Raw genomic sequence first — 21,074 nt, 5'->3', positions numbered from 1 at the left:
ACAGGGCCGGCCCTAACAAGTGCGGAACCCTATGCGAAACGAATTCCGCGGGGCCCACTATGGGTAGGTATAAGGATAATTAGTGAAAATAAGATTTTGTATTAGAAAATGAATTCGTCCTTATCTGTTATTCATTCTCTACTAAGCACATAATCATGATCAAATTTTACGAGCTTTGTATGCAGCGGAGTCATACAGCAGGCTATATCATTAAGTTCTGTTTCATACATTGATCACGCTCAATAACACGAATTTGTGTTTTCGTGAATTGTTGACCTCAAGTAATTCTAGATTAGTTTGAGGCGAGAGAAGCTTCTTTCACAAGATGCCAGAGTTACGGATATTAAAAAGAAATAAGGGCCTACTCCGCAACAAAATAGTTTGGGAAAGCAGTGTACCTTTCATAGTGGACAGATAAGCTAAAATTTCTACCAGGGTTTTGGCGGTATTTGGTAGAATATGCCTTAAAGGTGACAATTTTGTCTATTTTTCATGAGATTTTTATGGGTTTTCGGGAGATTTTAATAATTTTAGGATATTTCATGAGCTTCTGGTAAATCAGGAGGCCTCGGAAACCCCATTATAAGTTATAATGGTTTAATTTAATCATTTACACCTAGAATTAGCGCGGGACCCACTGCGGCCGCATAGGTTGCAGTGGCCTAGGACCAGACCCTGACATTTAAGATAAACTCTTTTATATTAAATTTAGCGAAGCAAACAGAATATTGACGTATTGATCTTATCGTGCTAGGTAGACTACCAAGTGCTGCTATGATAATGTGTACATTATGTTTGTTAGAAGGATTATTGAGAGGAAGTAAAAGTTGTGCAATAAATTTTGTATTCCTACAGACCTAGACAAGATGGAAATAAGTCTAGTACAAAATATACACTAAATGCAAAGTGTACATCTACAGAAGGATGACGCCATAAGGTCGGAAAATGACAAAAATAGTAAAATATTTTAAAAAGTACAAAAATAAACTTTTGTTTTTAAAAGGATCATTTCAGTTGAAATACAATGGATAAAGATAATTTAAAACATCTAAAGTAGATCCAAATCTGACCTTATCCATGACTTGAAATATTCTATTGACTCTTTTTTCTGGAGTGTTCTCTTCCTCTGGTAATGTAACAGACTCTCCCTAAATAACAAACGATACAAAATAGTTTATGTACCTCGCAGCACAACGATATAGTTGGACTAAAAATGACTTTTTAAAAATTTCTTAATAATAAAAAAAAAGTTTTACTAGTTGGTATTATAAAAATAAAAACATCATTTAGAGTTGTTTTAAAAGAAAATGTTTTACTGTTTCTGTCAACATTTAATGGAATTTATTGTTAATTGCACTTACCACCATTCTATAAATAGCATCCACGATGTCTAAGAGCTCTTCTCTTGTTATATATCCGTCATTGTCAAGGTCATACAGACGGAAGGCCCCTGTGGAGATATAGAGAGATGTCAAGATCATATAGACGGAAGCCCCTTGAGGAGATATGTCAATGTTATAAAGACGGAAGCCCCCATTGGAGATTTAATATGTCACGGTCATATAGACGGAAGCCCCATGTGGAGATATAATATGCCAAAGTCATACAGACGGAAGCCCCCTGTGGAGATATAATATGCCAAGGTCATACAGACGGAAGCCTCCCTGTGGAGATATAATATGCCAAGGTCATACAGACGGAAGCCCCCTGTGAAGATATAGATATATGTCAAGGTCATACAGAATGAAGACTCCTGTGGAGATATGTCAAGGTCATACAGACTGAAAGCCTCTGCAGAAATAATATTGAAACATGCTTTACAAAGCCCAAATGTTTGACTCTAATACAATAAATAAACTATAAGAACGTTAGACGTTGTCTTCTTTAAAGATGAAGGATGAGTGCTGCATTTCACTTCAAACGAATGTTCTATTACAACTTTATAGGACATACCCCCAGATGTAGCCTCGGTCTACAAGAGCAAAATGATAAAAAGAGAAGACAATAGCATTCACACACACACACAAGTGCTACAGCAACATCTACAGAAACAACAAAAAAAAATGACTGCAACAGCACAGAGTGACCTACATTTTAATTTTTCTTCTACCGTTCCTCTTGACGTCACAGACAGAGCTTGTAAAAATTCACTAAATGATATAAACCCATCCTGAAATAAAACATAGACATAGAACTTACAAAAGAAAAAAAAGGCAAATATTTATCTGACAAGATACGCACAGACGAACATTTGGTAAAAAAAAATAAAAGTAAATATTATTATTTCTTTACTTTACAGCGGCCAACATTTCATTTAGGCTTACACTTAACAAAACAAAACTTTATTTAATGTCGTCTGCTCAATTTACGCGTCATAAATCAGAGCGAAATTCCCCACTTGCCTTATTTAAAAATGTGTTTGCACTTAAAAACGTCGAAGCACCAAATAGTCTCTCGCTACCAATGCTACCCTGATATTATAGAGCTCACGTGTTTTCCACATCAGTGAAGACTATTGACTGCAGTTTAGCCAAGCGGGAGCAACTCACGAAATTTAATACGTATCTTCTGCTGTTTGATTTATGACCTTGACCTTATTACTCTGTAACAAGTTTTCGTGTTGTAAGTTTGTGTGTGTGTGTCTGTTTTTACTTTCCTTGGTCAGTATATGACCAAAGTAAGCTCTTTAAAGATTGTATCTATGTTTAGTTTTTTAGGTCTATTTAAATTAGTAATATTAATTACATTATATTAGTTAAAACTTTGAAAAAAATCAATTCATTTCAAGATCAGTGTATAATTATAATAACAGTTTCTTCTTTTAACAAAAATGCACTCTAAAACATCTAGGCTTATGTTTCCAGAATCATTGATCAAATAGTGGTGAATAAGAAAGCATTAATAGACCTTATTTTCTGTTCGCTAATGAATTGAACAGCCTACTGACCTTATTTTTTCTGGTCACTAATTATCTACTAATGAATCTGACTAAACATAGACCTTGTTTTCCTATAGGTCTACCAATGATTCAAGCAACATCGAACAGCAGACTGACCGCACACTCGTGGATCGCTGATCGATTTCTAATAAATCAAACAGAATACTATCCCGATTTTCCTGGACCACTGATCCTCAACTAAAGAATCAGACAACATACTAATCTTATTTTCCTGTATCATCCTAGATCACTGATCATCTAGTAATAAGACAATGTAATGACCTTTTTCACGAGGTCACTGATCCTCTAGTAATAAATAAGGCAATATAATGACCCTTTTTCCACTAGGCCACTGATAATCTAGTAATAAATAAGACAATGTAATGAACTTTTTTTCCACTAGGTCACTGTTCGTCTAGTAATAAAAATAGAAAATGTAATGACCTTTTTTTTCAATGGTCATCTACTTAAAGATCAGAAAGGACACTGACCTTATTCTCATCAAACACATTGAAAACAAAGTTGGCGAACTTGCTCGGGTCACCGAACGGGAAAAACTGTTGGTAGATCTTAGTGAAGCCCTGGGGGAAAAAATCATTCATTGTAGACATTTACATACAGTTTAAATTAACTAAAGTCTGCTATAGCTGTCATGTATTTCTGATTAACAAGATCAAAAAAAATGTGACTAAAAAGAAAAAAGTATTTCTCCCAAATTTGATCAGATTGTGCGAACAAAATTTATGTAACAAACACGATTTTTTTTTCACTTTACAAATACTTATTAATGTTAGGTTTTTTATACAAATATAACTTCACTATTTGATATTGATGTTAGGTCTTTAATACAAATGTTATATTACAGTTTGTTATTTATGTTAGGTCTTTAACTCTTTCTCTCCGTAATTATTTACCACATTCTGGTCTTCTGGTGGAATCAACGCTGGTATCGTCAGTTAGGAGAGAAAGAGTTAATACAAATGTTCCATTCCAGTTCGTTATTGATGTCAAAGACTGCTACAGATTGCACTATTGAACATGGATACGTGGACTAAATATTTTGCCCTACAACACGAAGACAAAGACGTTGTCTGCCGGAAGTTGATTTTAGTTTTATTTTCGTCATCCGCGCCTGTCTGGTAGAATGTCGTATTTGTCATTTAAATCATGACTCAAAATCAGCTGGGTATTGTAAACAAAAAAAAGTTTTAAAACGCTTTCAGATATAAAAAAAATATCATATCATAACCCTTTATGGCCTTAAAAGAAAACACCTGACACATACACAAGACATACTTTCAATAGTTTCTTTTCTAATGGTATAGTCTTGACTTTTTTTTTTACAAAAAAATCAAATATTTTTCCCTACTTATCTAGGGCTGTGTCTCTCTGTATTTGATTCAGTAGCCGACTATTTAAAACATGAAATGTTATGTAAAAAATGTTAAAGATCCGAACGTTTCAACTGTAAGCTACCTTTGAGAATACACATAAGTCTGACGTACCCACAAATCGATAGTTGCTACTGTGAAGGTCAAGGTTATGTCAACTTAATAAGCCATGTGACCACGTAATCCAATAGAGTGACAGCTTTACACTGTCGCTTTTCTCACTGAATGACAAACGTTTCAAAGTCTCTTTCAACCCTAACCTTTAGGCAGACGGCTACGTATTAGTTCAAGGCTACAATTAAGTCGCTAGACAAGATGACAGAGTTATCCATTGAACCCGAGGGAATGAAAAGAACCTGTTGCTATTAGTTTTATAACATCTGCCTAGTTTGATCTTTGATATTAAGAGAGAAAATCGTAACAGTACATTTTTCTTTTCCTATTCAGTGTTTCTCAAACTGAAGGGCACGCCAACCCCCTTTTCGTCTTTTTTTTTGTTGGTTCAGAGACAAAATAGTGGCTGAATTCGCATTCCAGTTATAAATCTGTACATTAATCAAGTAAATACAACATAATTGCCAAAGTTTAATAAATTAATATTCATTATTATATTAAAGTATTTTTTTCTACAGCGCATTTTTCACGCCATAGCCTACTCAGTGCGCGTTGGTCTAATCTTATTTGTGGACTGTACGGAGGGTGAGTCTCTGGGAGGTTACCGTGCCTCCTTTAGGAACTCAGTAACCACAACTCAGTTCGTGTCGGGATTCCAACTTGAGTCCCCTTGATAGGTAGCCAAGCAGGTTTTAGCGTGACCTACGTGAGCCCAGGCCGTAAGACTGGTTCGTGACGTAGTAGGTCAGCGACCATTGTTTCTGATCGTAACCAGGGTCTGACTGCGTGTTAGCATTAGCGCTTAGGCGAAGGTGCCGGTTGTAGCCCCTAAACATCCCTCACATGAAATACAAAGACGTCGTTTCACGTTTTAAGTTAGACCTTTCGTTCTTGTGTCGCGAAAGTCGACTGGAAACAAAGATCGACTTTAATAGCTGTTTACGTCGACGCCAAATGAATTGTAGAATCGACCCGTCCAACTTCACGTACCATCTTTCTTTTGCTGGTTTTATTTTTTTCGTAAACAAAACAGGCCCACTAGGCCAACACATGAGACAGAGCTGGAAACAAGGATGATCATTGCAAAAGTGCATGCACTACTTCTTGAGATGTCATATCACTCCGCCATATTAATTTAACTTTATTTGATCAGAGCTATTCTAAGTAGGAGAAATAGTGCGTTGTAGACCCAAGGGAAATGAATGTGTGAAGCCCCAGACCCCTAGCTGACTAACGGAATAGCGAAGTTTTTTTTTTCTTAGTAGTTTATGGATGACGTCAGTAGTGAGCGTTTGAAAAGCACTTCTATTGGAAAGACACAACAGATATCTAACAATGTTGCGAGTTACTATGTCAGATGTCCTGAATGAACAAGTACATATATGGTTGAGTCACAAGACATAGATTTTCCATATACCAACAGGTTTAAAGGCTTAATCTTTCTTTCTAGTTTTAGAACTTGATATGAATAAATTGTTAAATAAAAATCTTTTGTTCCCTAATTTCTTTATAATTTTATTGAAAAAAATAAATAAAAATACAAACAAAAAAAGTCCTATTAAAATAGTATTTGTGACCTTAAATTGCCTTTGTAAAGCGCTTCTTTCATATCAAAGCTCTGTTCCAAATCGGTGTTCATCTCAGGGACGACACGTTACGTTTTTGGCGCCTTGATAGTTTTGGCGCAGCTCTTTTGGCGACGTGGTCGTTTTGGCGCGGCTCTTTTGGCGACGTGGTCGTTTTGGCGCGGCTGTTTTGGCGACGTGATCGTTTTGGCGCTGAATGTTTTAAATGTTCATTTTATTTTACCTCTAAAAAGAATGATACACATAGCCAACCTAAATTTCGGCTTGGTGGTGTCATATTGTATATGTTTTGGGGGAAGAAAATTAGTTTGTATCCATTAGATTTTGGATGTAAGTTTGTTGTGTGATAATTTGTATGCCACTTAACGTCATAGGCCTACTTATTGCATGGGCTTTAACATTGTCCATTAACCCACTTGGCTTATCATGCATGTATATCTACTTAACTTATCATGCATGCAAAACAATTGTAATGTGCTTCGAGATGGGAAATTTCCTTGATGCCTTTTTGCGCTCGGCAAACATAACCTCGGCTCGAGTCAAAAGTTAGCGGTGTACATCTGGGTTCGAGCGTGAGCCCTCTCGTCAGCGCTATCTGCCACTCGGCCACACATTCCGATTGTTGTTGTTTTTTTCTCCATAAAGTTAACTGAAAAACTGAGCAGTAGAGGTTTACCAAGCCCAGCATACACTTTACTTTCAAGACTAGACTCTAGTTCTAATTATAGAGCAACTGAAGTGTCATTCAGAAACGAGGGTCTTCTTGGAACGTGTCAAAAGTTCATCTCTTGCTGTTCCTACTGTTTATAGAGCCAAGCTGTCATGTATGGAGATAAAGAGGCGGTGCTACTCGGGAGGAAAGGTGCAAGCAAGTGGTTTCCCTTTACTTTCGTGCATATTTAAAAAAAAAATTACGAAAAGTAATGAATAAGAAATGGGGAGAAGTAATCTGAATAAAAACAAACTAAATCGACATGATTTTACCAAGACATAGTGGTGGAATGGTTACGTGCTCGGAGATCAGTATGGAGGTCCTGTGTTTAAATCCTGGGGATTAAGTTTTTAGCTTTAGTCTGAAGTCAGTAAATTTTTTCTGATGTAAATGACTCCATGACCTCAGCTGGGGAAAGTATACTTGGTTGGCCTTTGTGATGGTCATATGGTATCTTTGTTTACCACTGGCCATTCCATTCTGGTCTACGGGTGTAAAAAAATTGACCCGGGACTTTCTAGTTACACAACGTTCAAAACATTGCCATCTAATACTACAGTCAGGGGAGAGAAGATAGCTCAGCGCGATACAGTTATCTCTTTTTGACTAACCCAGTTGAGTCCCTTGTGAATATTTTTTTTTTTTTTTTGAGGTTCTAAAAAAAAAAAAAGCTTTATTTCAGAAGAGTTCTCTCCCTCCAGCTCTAAAAACAACATAAGCTACTTTTTGTTGTCGCATTTAGCGTCTCGTCAATTCTCTCGAGAACTCTTCAGCTCCTCGTGGGATTTCACTAATTGGACGGGCCTCTCAGAGTGTGAGAGAAAAATGAAGTTTTCTGAAATCCTGTTCCCCTTTTGTCTTATGTCATAAAGTCACTTGACTTATTTGTCTAGTTCTATCTAGCAACATAGATTCTGTAAGACTTTTTCTTACAAAGATAATAGTAATAATTATAGCTCGTATATAGCGCTATCTTCATGCATATAGCACGCTCAGAGAGCTATGGTACAATCTCATTTGTGGACCAGTGGGAGGTATCTGGGAGAAGGTTTTCCGTGCTGCCTTTAGGCGCTCAATAACACAATTATGCCCGAGTAGGATGTCGAACCTCGAGCCCCCTTCATAGGTAGCCTCGCCAGGCCAAGTTCAAGCGTACTTGGCCTCTCAACCATGCTTCCCACAATATATATATATATATATATATATATATATATATATATATATATATATATATATATATAAATATATTCTGATTAGATTATGATTTATTATTTATATATCGATCCTGATGTCTCTAGCGACCTATTTATAAGAAAATATCATAAACATTATATAGTTTTACTTATTTGGTAATATTTGATAAAGACTCTTTTTTTTTTTTGGTCGAGGGAATTAAGTTACATAACAACTTATGTGAATGGATCCAAACTATTCTTTGAAGGATCATTATTTTTAATGAGATGACATTGTATAGTGCATTACCCCCAGACCTATTGGGTATAAATCTACCTGGAGGACCAGTTTGCATCGATCTCTTGGTGCCCATTGCTACATTTCGTAATTTGACTTTTTTTTTTGTTCATTTCAAATTACACAAACACAACTAACCCTAGACCTAATGACTTATTATATTTGGTACTAGCCGGATATTACCCGCGACCTGCTGGCCTAAGTTTGGCTATTACTGATCTAGTGGATTGCATGTAGATCGAAGTCAAACATTGTTTTTGTATATCTTGAAAGTAGAGTGTGAAAATGGGTTTACCCGTACAGCAACTTCAGCCGATATACTCATATCAAATATAAAATATTGTGAAAACGGATTTACCCGATTTGTTAAAAAAAAAGTTTCGTCTTTAAATATTGTTTTTTGTTTATTTTTATGGTCTTCCTGTTGTAGGTGAGGCATTGAACACACACTACGGTCTCCGCCATGATGTAAGGAACATTTATGCCAAGTTTTATCAAGATTGATCGAATGGTTTTGATTTCAATGCGGGACATACATACCTACATACACACGCCTTACTTTCTGCTTTATATATTAAGATACTAGTTATGGCTTCTATGCAGTATGATTCTGATATGTTTACATTAGTATCGTAATGAGATACCCGCAGGTTAGGGTTCAAGATAATTATGGTGGGCCCCAATTCTGTAAGTTGAGTGAAATAAAAACCAAATTGAGCTCCCCTAAATGAAAACAAATTAACAGTGGACTGTTCCAGTCTAGCTACAACCTTTAACGAATTTCATTTTATTCAATTCAGCTACGACTTATTACAAGTCATACATGATCTACATTAAATACATTAAAATTTTTACAGTCTAAGGTGCAATTATTTACACTCAAAGACCACTTTGGGCTCCCCCTCCCAGTGGCTCGAGCGCAATGAAAATCTCTGCGCCATGGTTGCTAAGCCACTGACTGCAGAACATCATCTTTGTACGTAGCTGTGAAAGTAAAATATTATTCTGCTTTGTATACCTAGGAATAGGTCTCTTTACTGTATGCAGGACAGTATAATTATGTGGGTTTAAAATTTTAATTAGAAACATGCATAGTTTGCTTACTTTTAAACTTTTATGCCATTCACAATCTAAACTTGACATGGTAATAAAATATTTAGATTTAACGTCTATAGTCTACAAATAGACGGGTCAGCTAGTACGTCTACTAGCAAAAACAAAAAAAAAGTAAATAAATAAAATCGATCTTGAACTAGCTGTAAGTTGAAGAACTGATCTCGCGTAATCTCATGTTCAAACGAGGACTAAGAAAATTCAAAATGAGATCTAAATGATGCTAGGTCAGCATGACTTTAAAATTTTACAGACAGACCAGCAAAATTGACGACTTAGGAATAATAAAAAAAGTATCTGGTTCTCTTCGGGGCCCTTATGGATTTTTTTTCCCTTAAGAATTTTCACTTTAGCTTTCTTAAGAGCATTTAATTCCCACGAGAGCCAAAAGCTGCCAGGTCGTGTGGTATGCGCGCAGGATTGTCGTTCGGTCGTTTCAATGGTTCCGGGTTCATACCCTGCCCGCTGCCATTCGCCATCATCCCCCGTCGTCCTGCAACAGGTTTAGATCAGTAGGATGTAGATGATCTTCAACTCTGATGGTACATCCGAAACATTTAAAACATTTTACATAGAAACATCGACAGTTTCACAGTTTCAATTGGAGCCTTCAATACACTTTAAAGGACTTGTGTTATAGTTACAGATAGTTCTTCGTGCTCATTACAGCAAAGTTTGACAAGGGGCGGCAACTAGCTACGAAGTAAATTAGTTTGATTCTTTCAGTATTTCTAAAATAGGGAGTACTCCTATCTTTAACTATGTCTTTTTTTAAATTAACTAATGTGTGTAGTTAATAAGTAGGTTATTTTATTCTCCCTAGAGGGCAGCACTGCTCACAATTAAAATTTGAAAAAAAAAAGTTTTGAAATATTTTACTGGAATTTCTCATTGTGCTATTCCTTGCCAGACGAGAATATTTCTGACCTGAGGCTAGATCTTTTTTAAGAACAAATAAGGAATTGCCTGGAGACACAGCCACAGACAGATACAACAGTCAAATATCAAAGTGTATTTAAGTTGAGAACACTATTGATCAACTCTTCGTGTAGAGTCTTGTCTCTAGATCTAAGCCGTTGAGTTTTAAAAATTAATCATGTTCACTGATGTCACAAACTAAAGCAGGATTTAGGGGCCCGACCGGAAGCAATCTGTATTTTTTTAAATAATGAATCAGGAAATTGAAAAAGATACGAAATTAATGAATAATATCGTAGTTTTGATTCTCCCCAATCCCCGAACGTTTATTATATAAATGAAAAAGAATTCTGTAATTCTTTGTTAATTAGGATTAAGTCACATTTGTCAAAACAAGAACAAAACAAGAACAACAACAAATGACGCTACGTATCTAGCAGCTTAGACTCCAAATGATCAACATTTTTAAAACTTTGGATGTAGCTACATTAATCCCGTCTGCCTTTGATGACATCAATTAGAATATGCTGAACTGGTGGTGGGTCATTCATTCAAAAGAGAACACGATGATGTCTGTTAGATGTTTAATAATAATAATAATAATAATAATCTTAATAGTCCGTATGGAAATTTGTCATACAATTTGTGCATTACACCAAACAAAAAACATTATAACTATAAGAAACCAAAGTGTACATTCACACCAGACTCACTCATAATTTACATGTGACAAAGTTTATACCAGATTGTTCTTATTTAATGATTTGATTGCCAGGAGAACAAAAGAGTGTTTGTGTCTGTTTGTCTTTGCCATCGGTGTCTTCTATCTCTTTTGTGATGGTAAAATCACAAAATCCTGACACAAAGGGTGATTCTTTATTTCGAGGATCTTGTTAGCTTTTTTATAGATGTTTGTCTCAAACAACTGCCCAAATGGGGTTTGTTTTTTGCCAATGATTTTACCAGCAGCATTTAGGATTCTATAAAGTTTATTTTTATTTTTAATGCTCAGATTGCCATACCAGGCAGTGATATTGAAACTTAAAATATTGCAGATGTGAGCGTGATAAAACATAGCCAAGGCCTTTTCCCTTTACAGCAATAACAAAACTGTGTTCCCTTTTCAGAGCTGGCGATCTATTGTACAGAGGATGTCAATGTCAACTGTTTCTATGGCCGACAGTTAACGAAGATGTCTTAAGGCTAGCACAAGGTAAAAACTAAGTCCAAACTATTTAGTACAGTTGTAATGCTTAACAAGACGCTAGGCCATCAACTTTTATTTCATCTTATTTCATTAAAGGTAAAAACTAAGTCCAAACTATTTAGTACAGTTGTAATGCCTAACAAGACGCTAGGCCATCAACTTTTATTTCATTAGTCGGGGGCGTGGTGACTGAGCAATTAAGCGCTTGGTTTCCGAACCTGGGGTCCCGGGTTCGAATCTCGGTGAAGACTGGGATTTTGAATTTCGGGAATTTCAGGGCGCCCAACTCTACTGGGTACCTAACTTTAATTGGGGAAAGTAAAGGCGGTTGGTCGTTGTACTGGCCAGATAACACCCTGCTCGTTAACCGTTGGCCAAAGAAACAGATGACCTTAACATCATCTGCCCTATTGATGGAAAGGTCTCAAAAAGGAACTTTATTTTTATTTCATTAGTCAATTATTGTCTTTTAATTACTTCATAGTTTCTAGCTTATTGTCACTGCTAAATATACAATAGGGAGTGTTAACTACCCTGATGTCACAGTATCTCTAACTCAAACAATTTATGTACTGAAACTGATTGCTTGTGAACGGCCAATATAAAGTCTTTCAACACAACAAAAAAAAAAGACCTTTACATACACCAGGTTTTGGAAACAACTTCTGACGAAAGAAACAATCTTGATGCTTCCTCATGCAGAAAGGAAAAAGAATGATATCTTATCTTATCTTATATAATACAGATGTTACTTCAAAAAAGAAGATGATTACGTAATACGCGTCATGCATTTAGTCATGCATATTAACCAATGACTTAAATTCTGCCAAGTCACTGGTTTTCCTGGCTAGCTCAGGCAATCCATTCCATGCTCTAATAGCACTAGGGAAGAAGGAGTATTTGTACTAATTTGTCCTAGCATATGGGACGAGGAATGTGCCTTTATCTTTGTGTCTTTCTGAGTATTTTATTAAATTTTGTTTTTGTATTTGAAGATTATGGTTCAGTGTTTTATGTATAATAACTACTTTACTTTTGAGCCTTCTGTCCTGAAGGCTTTCTAAATTTAGTGATTTTACTAAAGGTGTTACTCTAGTCAAATGTGAATATTCGTTTGTTATGAATCGCACTGCTCTATTTTGTGTCTGTTCTAGTTTCTTAATGTTTTCTTGAGTTGAGGGGTCCCAAACAGAGGATGCATATTCTATTATTGGCCTAACCAAGGTTAAACAACATTTTAGTTTTATGTTCTTATTTGATTTATAGAAATGTCTTTTAATAAATCCTAATGCTTTGTTTGATTTTTTTTGTAGTTTCATCAATATGTGGATTCCACGACAGTTTTTCATTTATTATAACACCTAGGTATTTTGCGTTTTTAGTCTGTGTTACTGGTTTGCCATGAATAAGATAAGTGGAATTAATTTGTTTTAGTTTTTTTGTTACTCTTAACAACTGACATTTTTCTGGGTGGAAAGACATGCTCCAATTTGATTCCCATTTCTGTAATTCATCTAATTCTCTTTGTAAAATATCTGTGTCTTGTGTTGTTTTTATTGTTCTATATATTATGCAATCGTCTGCAAATAATCTGACTTTTGTTCCTGAAGTAATGCAATTTGGTAAATCATTTATGTAAATTAAAAATAGTAGTGGACCCAAGACTGTTCCTTGAGGTACACCTGAGTTTACTGTTATCGGTGTTGATTTAGAGCCATTTATTATTACAGTTTGTTCTCTCCCTATCAGAAAGTCTTTAATCCACTGATGCAGTGGACCATTAATGCCGAAATATTTTAATTTTTTAAGCAAACTATGGTGGTGAACTTTGTCAAAAGCCTTAGAAAAATCTAGTAAGATAGCATCTATTTGTTCACTATTATCTAAACCTTTTGAAAAATCATCAATTAGTCCTATTAGTTGTCTTTCACATGATCTATATTTCCTAAAGCCATGTTGGTATGGAGGACATTATGTTTGTCTAAGTGGTTTATGATGTTGCTACATATTATGTGTTCTAGGATTTTACATGTGATGCTGGTAAGTGATACTGGTCTGTAGTTTCCTGGGTCAGATTTTTCTCCTTTTTTAAATAGGGGGTTGACATTAGCTTCTTTCCAGTCCTTTGGTACTCTGCCCTGGTTAAGTGAAGCCTGAAAGAGTATTTTGAACACTGGGGCTAGCTCATTACTTAGTTCTTTGAGTAATCTAGCTGGAATACCATCAGGTCCAAAAGCTTTATTTGGTTTGGTGTTGGCTAATAGTTTTTGAATTCCATTTTCTTGTACTACTATATCTTCTATGTTGTCTACTTGGTTCAAATTCAGTAATATGTCTTTGTCTCCTGGGGCTGAGAATGCTGATGCAAAGTATTTGTTTAGAATGTTTGCTTTAGTTTCATTATCATTATGTATTATGTTATGTTCATCTTTTAATGGCGCTACGCCTGTTGTTTCCATTTTCTTAGACTTAATTTATGACCATAGGTTTTTGTTGTTATCTTTAGATATTACATTGTTTATGTATTCACTCTGCAGCTGTCTGCTTACTTTTTGGGTTAAGTGTTTAATTTTTATATACTTTTTGTAAACTCTTTCTGCATTAGTTTCTTTAAATTTTCTATATAAGTTTTCCTTCTGTTTACAAAGCTTCTTTAGTCTATTATTAAACCAGCATTTATTTATTTCATTTTATGTATATTTAGTTGGTATATGATTTTCTATAATGCTTTTAAGATGGTTTTTAATGAAATTCCAGAGGTCATCGACTGGTTGGTTAATGTCTTTTTCTAATAAGAATGTTTGTTGAAAGTTTAATGCAGCTTGGTGTAGTTGTGTTAGGTTACATTTATTCCAGAGTAAGATTTTTCTTTTGGGTTTTGTATTGGCTACTGCTTTTATCTGACTGTGTATTTTTATGATCTCATGGTTTGATAGACCAGGGATAGTGTTACAGTCAACTACTAATCCAGGTCTGTTGGTTAAGAAGAGATCTAATGTGTTGTTTAATCTAGTTGGCTTTTTAATGATTTCATCTAAATTTAGGTTGTGTAAAGTTTCTATGAAAAGCTCATTTATGTCCTTAAGGTTTTGGTGTTTATCTATGGTTAGTGTTTTCCAATTTATATCAGGTAGGTTGAAATCATCATTTCATACACTTTGATACCAGCTCTTTTGATGTTTTGTGGTTGTTTATTTTAAAGTTATGGAACTTGTTTATTTAGCATGTGAAAGAGATTTACGCCCCTTGAGTCATCCACTGTTTTAATGGTCGGTTATATAGCATTAGCAATATGGCAACAGTTTCTTTTATAAATAAGTCAGTTATATATATTAAAACGAAAATTGAGCCAGACAGTAGAAGTAAAAGAATGAAGGAATAAGACAGCGAGAGAAAGTTAAAGAGATAGAGAGAGAAAGTTAAGGAGAGAAAGAGAGAGAGAAAGTTAAAGAGAGAAAGAGAGTGAGAGAGAGAGAGAGAGAGGAGGGGGAAAATTAAAGAGAGAGATAAAGTTAAGGAGAGAGAGAGGGAGAGGGAGAAAGATCATCAGAGAAAGAAAGGGAGATAGCAAGTGAGAGAGAAAGAAAGCTTGAAAGGGAAGGAGAGAGAAACAGAGACAATGATAGAAAAAGAGACAGACTGTCAGAAAGAAAGAAAGAAATGGATCAAAAGAGATAACGAGAAAGAAAGAAAGAGAGAGAGCGAGAAGAAAGAAACCTACAACGTAGACCTATGTGCAGATATTCTTTGAAGCTCAAAACAAAAAATGGAAGAAACGGACAGAAGAATTTCAACCGGAAATACATTGAGATCTTTCAATATAAACGTGTGTGCTAAAACTACACGTAAGACATAGATGTCTAGATCAGTTGTGTTTCTTTGATTCTTGAAGCAGACTATACTCAGTACTATAACGACCTTAATAGTAAACACGACATTGCAATGGGTAAAGAACTTAAGAAGCTAGCAAAAAATATTTCTTCAGCAAAAAGAACCAGCTTATCAAAGTAATGTGTACTGACAGACAGAACGCTGGGATATGGACCATGAATAATGCATGACACAGATGTCAGACATCTAAAAGCCACACACACCACAATTCCACTACATGAAAACTGTGTGTCCAGGATTCTTATCTTCAGCGTCGGCTCAATGGGGGGGGGGGGACCTTGGGCAAAAACAAAAATGAAAGTAAATCTACTCAGAAAAGGAGAATCAATTTGTTATCGACAACTTTTGTCGCCTTAAATAATTGTATACATTAAAAGTTTATCACAGCTGCCTGGTCGTGCGGTATGCGCGCTGGACTGTCGTTCGGTTGTCTCGATGATCCCAGGCTAGCACCCTGCCCGCTGCCTTCCACCGTGGGAGCTTTGGGCTGTAGACTTATCTTCAACTTTGAAGAAACACACACAACATGTGAAACATTTGACATTTCACAAGGTGCTCTTTGGTGTGACTTTGTAAGATTCCTATTACGGGTTTTTTTTTTTAAGAAATAAAATTAAGTAAGAGCGACAAAGAAAGGAAAGCAATGTAAAGAAATGTGGTGGCGATATAATGGAACCTAAAGAAAAACTTAAGAAAAGAAAACAATTAGGACAAACTTTCAAATCAATAAACAAAATAAATAATGTCAAGGACACCATATTGAAAGATTGCTGTCGCCAACAAGATACTACAAACTTTTTCGAGCTACAAGCTAAAGAACTCATAATTTTATACCCACAAATCCGAAAAGTGCATACAAATTATTATACAGTTTATTAAAATACATCCATTTTCTCTACACCGGATACACCAGAAGGCGTGCCATTCTTTGCCTCCAATGTTCAATCATTCCAAACAGCGTGTCTTAATTTGTTTTTGTTCAACGTATCTCAAGTAAACTTTTCATGGTCAAATAACCCTTATGTAGATTTTTAATGAACAAATAACCCTTAAGTAGATTTTTAGTGAACAAATAACCCTTATGTAGATTTTTAATGAACAGATAACCCTTATGTAGGTTTTTAGTGAAAAAATAACTCTTAAGTAGATTTTTAGTGAACAAATAACCCTTAAGTAGATTTTTAGTGAACAAATAACCCTTATGTAGATTTTTAGTGAACAAATAACTTTTATGTAGATTTTTAGTGAACAAATAACCCTTATGTAGATTTTTAGTGAACAAATAACCCTTATGTAGATTTTTAGTGAACAAATAACCCTTATGTAGATTTTTAGTGAACAAATAACTTTTATGTAGATTTTTAGTGAACAAATAACCCTTAAGTAGTTTTTTAGTGAACAAATAACCCTTATGTAGATTTTTAGTGAACAAATAACCCTTAAGTAGATTTTTAGTGAACAAATAACCCTTATGTAGATTTTTAATGAACAAATAACTTTTATGTAGATTTTTAATGAACAAATAACCCTTATGTAGATTTTTAATGAACAAATAACCCTTAAGTAGATTTTTAGTGAACAAATAACCCTTAAGTAGATTTTTAGTGAACAAATAACCCTTAAGTAGATTTCTAGTGAACAAATAACCCTTAAGTAGATTTTTAATGAACAAATAACCCTTATGTAGATTTTTAGTGAACACATAACCCTTATGTAGATTTTTAATGAACAATAACCAGATCGATGCGTAAGTAAAAGAAGGATAAAAAGGATAAAAATGTGAATGTCCCCCCCCCTCCCGCCCAAAATAAAACAACAACTAAAAAACCCGGAACAAATGGTTATTTTCTACTTTATTAATTAGATCGACCCCCCCCCCCCCCACCCTCTTGTGAATACAGAAAAAAAAAACCTTGTCCAATAATCTGGTTTTGTGCTGAGATGATTCACCATCTAATTACCAGGAAGTGGAAGACAACTCTCGGGGAGGATTTGAGCGTGCGAGGGACGTTGTGACAGGTGGGGAGATGTGACGTGGGTTTGGCACGTTTTATGTCTAGGGGATGATTATTTTTAAAGCTATCACACCCCCACTTATCAGCATATGAATCGGGAGCAGACACGCAACGAGACAAAGCAATGAAAGATAGATACAAAAGTTAAAATAAAGGATATTTATTTACATAGATATACATATAAGAATAAAAGGGGGAGGGTTTGCATCCATCTCTAATTAGTAAGGTATTTTGATCATCACTGTAGCACCTAATAAGAGAGTATGTCACTTTGTCCTCTGACTTAGCTGGTTGTCCTGTTGATGTCGCAGCTGGCTGTGTCCTGGCTTGAGGTTCTGCAGCTGTAGGCGGCGCTCTAGCGGATAGAGGGACGCCGGCGATATAGTTCTTGCGGAGTCTCAGTCCCAAGTTCTAGTATCTGTAGTGGGCACAGTAGGGCGGGTGGCCGGATACCGTGGGCACAAGGTTACTGCGGGCAGAGCTGATCTGCCGTGGGCAGCGTAGTTGACAGGATATGTCCAGTGAGTTGCAGAGGGTTGGCGCAGCTATGACGTCTCACACAGACCTGAGTCTACGGGAAGTCGCGCCTAATAGCTTGACAGGTGGGCTGTCGAATAGGCGGGCAATGCCGATAGCGCCAAGTGGTAGAGTTGAGTAGATCTCCGTAGGCAAGTGCAGCGCTGAATAGCACTAAGCACAACTGCAGGAAAATGGATCGTTGAGCCAGTAACTAGGCAATAGGTGATAGGCAAATAGGCAGGTAAGTGATCCGATAAATAGTTGAGTTGGGTCGTGTGGACACTAAACAGCAAATAGCAAATAGGCAGACACCTGAGGGAGGCTGCGGATAAATAAAGACAAGTTAGGACATGTCTCTCATGCATCTTATCGATGCCCTCGACTGAGGTGCATTCGTCAGATTGATAAAATTGCTATAGAGCACAATGGGGAGATGATGACAAATGGGATTGGGAAAATAGATGGCAGATAGTAGCAATATAGAAATGTACATAAAAGGGAAAGTAATAATATAAAAATGTACATAGCAGGGGAAATAATAATCTCAAATAAACACCACAGGTGGATAGAGAAAGAAAAGGGGGGGGTGAGTTGGGCGGTGGTCAGTGACCGAGACGCTTTGTTTGCATATGACCGTGGGTCGAGAACAATGGAGCGTGCTTGAATGTAGAGTGTGTCCGTTCAAGCGGGGTAACTCTTATAAGAGTAAAATGAGTAAAGGGGAGATAATCCATTACAGGGAAGATAATTCATATCTCTTTTCTAGACGCAGTATCAGTGCGCTAGTAAGATTATCAAGGCTGTCAACCGAGATAAAGGAAATAGAATAAGGTGTACAAATATATACATGGTTGCATCAATGATCAATTGAGCAACGTAGCATTAATAGATTAATGCAATACTAAAATATATACATAGCACATGTTTATGTTTTCTACTTACGCCAGTGAGAAATACACAATGCACTAATTAAATATAAATGAACTAAGCAAAATACACATGATAAAAATCCAATTGAAATATACACAGAGTAATTAAGATGGAACTTGTGATTAAGTTCGGCTTACCACCAGGTATTCCTCTAGGAGGGAGAATAAATGATATAGTCCAGACTCGATAGCTCAGCTCGAATGCGAAAGAGAGGGTGATTTGAGTTGGTTTACTATATATATATGCCTGAAAAGTGTGGGCGGACACCGGAAATGTCCAAGGCTAAGATTTTTCTTACACGTGGGTGGATTTGACTCGAGGTGGGAGCCGCACCTTGGAATATCACGCGGTGTGTTGACCAGCGTAATCTCTTAGATCAAAGAGAGACGTGAGAGAAGGGGGGAGGAGAAGGATTAGCTTGCATTCAAACCAAGGTGGTGTCAACCGCGACTGTCAGACATCCTGTCGATAAGATCAAGGTCTGAGCGTATCTTTGCCCCGGTCAAGGGAAGATAAATGAAAGGATTGGCCTAATTTTCTCCAAGGTGGTGGACTAAGTCTAGCCTGGTAGAGAGGAAAAGGTGTGGCGGGTGAATAATTTAGGGGTAGGATGGAGAAATAATTAAAATAAAATAAATGAATAATGAAAAATAATATTTAATGCTGTGATAAATTTGAGTGACTCTGACAGCGAGTTTTTGACTTGTCACATACGCCGCCGCCAAGATGGATCTATCGCAGAAAGATCCATAAAGTGCGAGCAGACTGATGTCACTCTAACTTTAAGATCAGTTGTTATCACAGCATTAGAAAAAAAAATCTGGAAAAATAAAGGGGTAGCCATGCCAGGAGGAGGGTCTGTCCAAGTCTGTCCGTGGTCTACTTTCCGTCCCTGATTATGTAGTCACCTGGGTGAAACATGTGGGGCTGCTTGGGAGAGTAGATTGGGCGATTGGATGAGTTATATTTCCTTCCTGGGGCGGATTGGGGAGGGTGATTGGGGCTTAGGCGGGGTGCCCAAGGCACGTGTGCCCGTTGGGGCTTACCTCCGAAGCCGCTGTGAGGCGCTTCTTCACGAGAGTAAGTGGTCAGCTTACCCCGGTATCGTCTGACACGATCAATGTCAGGGAAGAGTGGCCTGATAAAGAATGTGGAGTTCTGCCGGAGAACGTCCCCACGATTGCGATAACTTGGCTTACATCGTGGCTTCCTGACACGGTCAATGCCAGGGGAAGGTTGATATTGAATGGTGGCTGAGGAGCCAGGGTGAGAAGAGTCTTCACGAGCGCGAGGGTTCGGCTTACCTCGTGACTTCCTGACACTATCACTGCCAGGGGGAGGTTGATTCGGAATGGTGGCTGAGGAGCCATGCAAAGGAGTGAGTCCACGAGAGCAAGGGTTCATCTTATCTCGGGGCATTCTGACACTGTCAATGTCAGAGGAATGTTGCATGATTTTGGCTGAGTAGCATGGGTCAAGTAGACCCTCACGAGCGCGGGTAAACGACCTAACTCGTGACTTCCTAGCAGAGTCAATGCCAGGGCAAAGCGGTTTGAGCTTCGCTGATGAGTCGGGACTAGGCGTGTTAGCGAGGCGACCAGGGCTTCCAACCAGCTGGTTGCTGCCACGTTTCTGCTTCGTCGATCTACCGACGGGCAGAGAGAAGTATGGCTTATGGACTACTCCAAGAGGGACATATTTGGAGCCTAGAATGAAATCATACACTGGCGTGTCCATGACGGCGGCGTCAATGGTGCCATGTACGTATCTGCACTCCACGTGTACCCTCGCGATAGGTAGAACCTGCGGAGGAGTGCCAAGGTCTATAGACTGGATTGTCACTGTTCCACCAGTGAGATCCGATGGGTCAATCAGCGCCCTATTGATTACCGCGCCAAACGAACAACCTGAGTCGTATAGGCCCAAAACTTCAACACCGTTGGCCAGAATGTTCTCTACTCCCGGGGGAGAAGAGATGGGGTGAGGTAGCGCTGGTGGGAGTTCTGGTTGGCCGAGATCAAAGGCAGCGGGCTGAGGAGCCACGGCCATCGTGGAGACGAAGTATGTGTCCTCCTCCGGTTGGTCAGAAGGATCGATCGCGGAGGGTTGATAGACTGGCGCCACCGTAGATAGGGTCCGTGGGGCCTGCGGCTGCCGTTGTGGAGTGGGTCTACTGTCACGCGCGCTATGACGTAAGTCACGCTGAGAGTAGTTGGACTGGTTATAGCGAGACTGATGGTTGGGGCGGTTATTGTAGTTATGAGGGGCTG

General features: G+C 37.4%; 1 protein-coding gene across 7 annotated transcripts in view; it reads right to left on the bottom strand.

Moving 5' to 3' along the window:
- Positions 1–21,074, bottom strand: part of LOC106051324 (neuronal calcium sensor 1) — a 107,173-nt gene that overhangs the window by 2,511 nt on the left and 83,588 nt on the right. For all 7 annotated transcript variants that reach the window (XM_056042859.1, XM_056042860.1, XM_056042855.1 and 4 more), the window contains exons 5-8: positions 3,430–3,519; positions 2,092–2,170; positions 1,362–1,450; positions 1,071–1,148 (exon numbers count right to left, since the gene is read on the bottom strand). In XM_056042859.1, coding sequence (XP_055898834.1) covers positions 1,071–1,148; positions 1,362–1,450; positions 2,092–2,170; positions 3,430–3,519 — 336 coding nt within the window. The remainder of the gene's footprint in view (positions 1–1,070; positions 1,149–1,361; positions 1,451–2,091; positions 2,171–3,429; positions 3,520–21,074) is intronic.

This window comes from Biomphalaria glabrata, chromosome 9 (genome assembly GCF_947242115.1).
Source record: "Biomphalaria glabrata chromosome 9, xgBioGlab47.1, whole genome shotgun sequence".
Taxonomy (NCBI): domain Eukaryota; kingdom Metazoa; phylum Mollusca; class Gastropoda; family Planorbidae; genus Biomphalaria; species Biomphalaria glabrata.
This window is presented reverse-complemented; position numbering and strand designations above follow the sequence as displayed.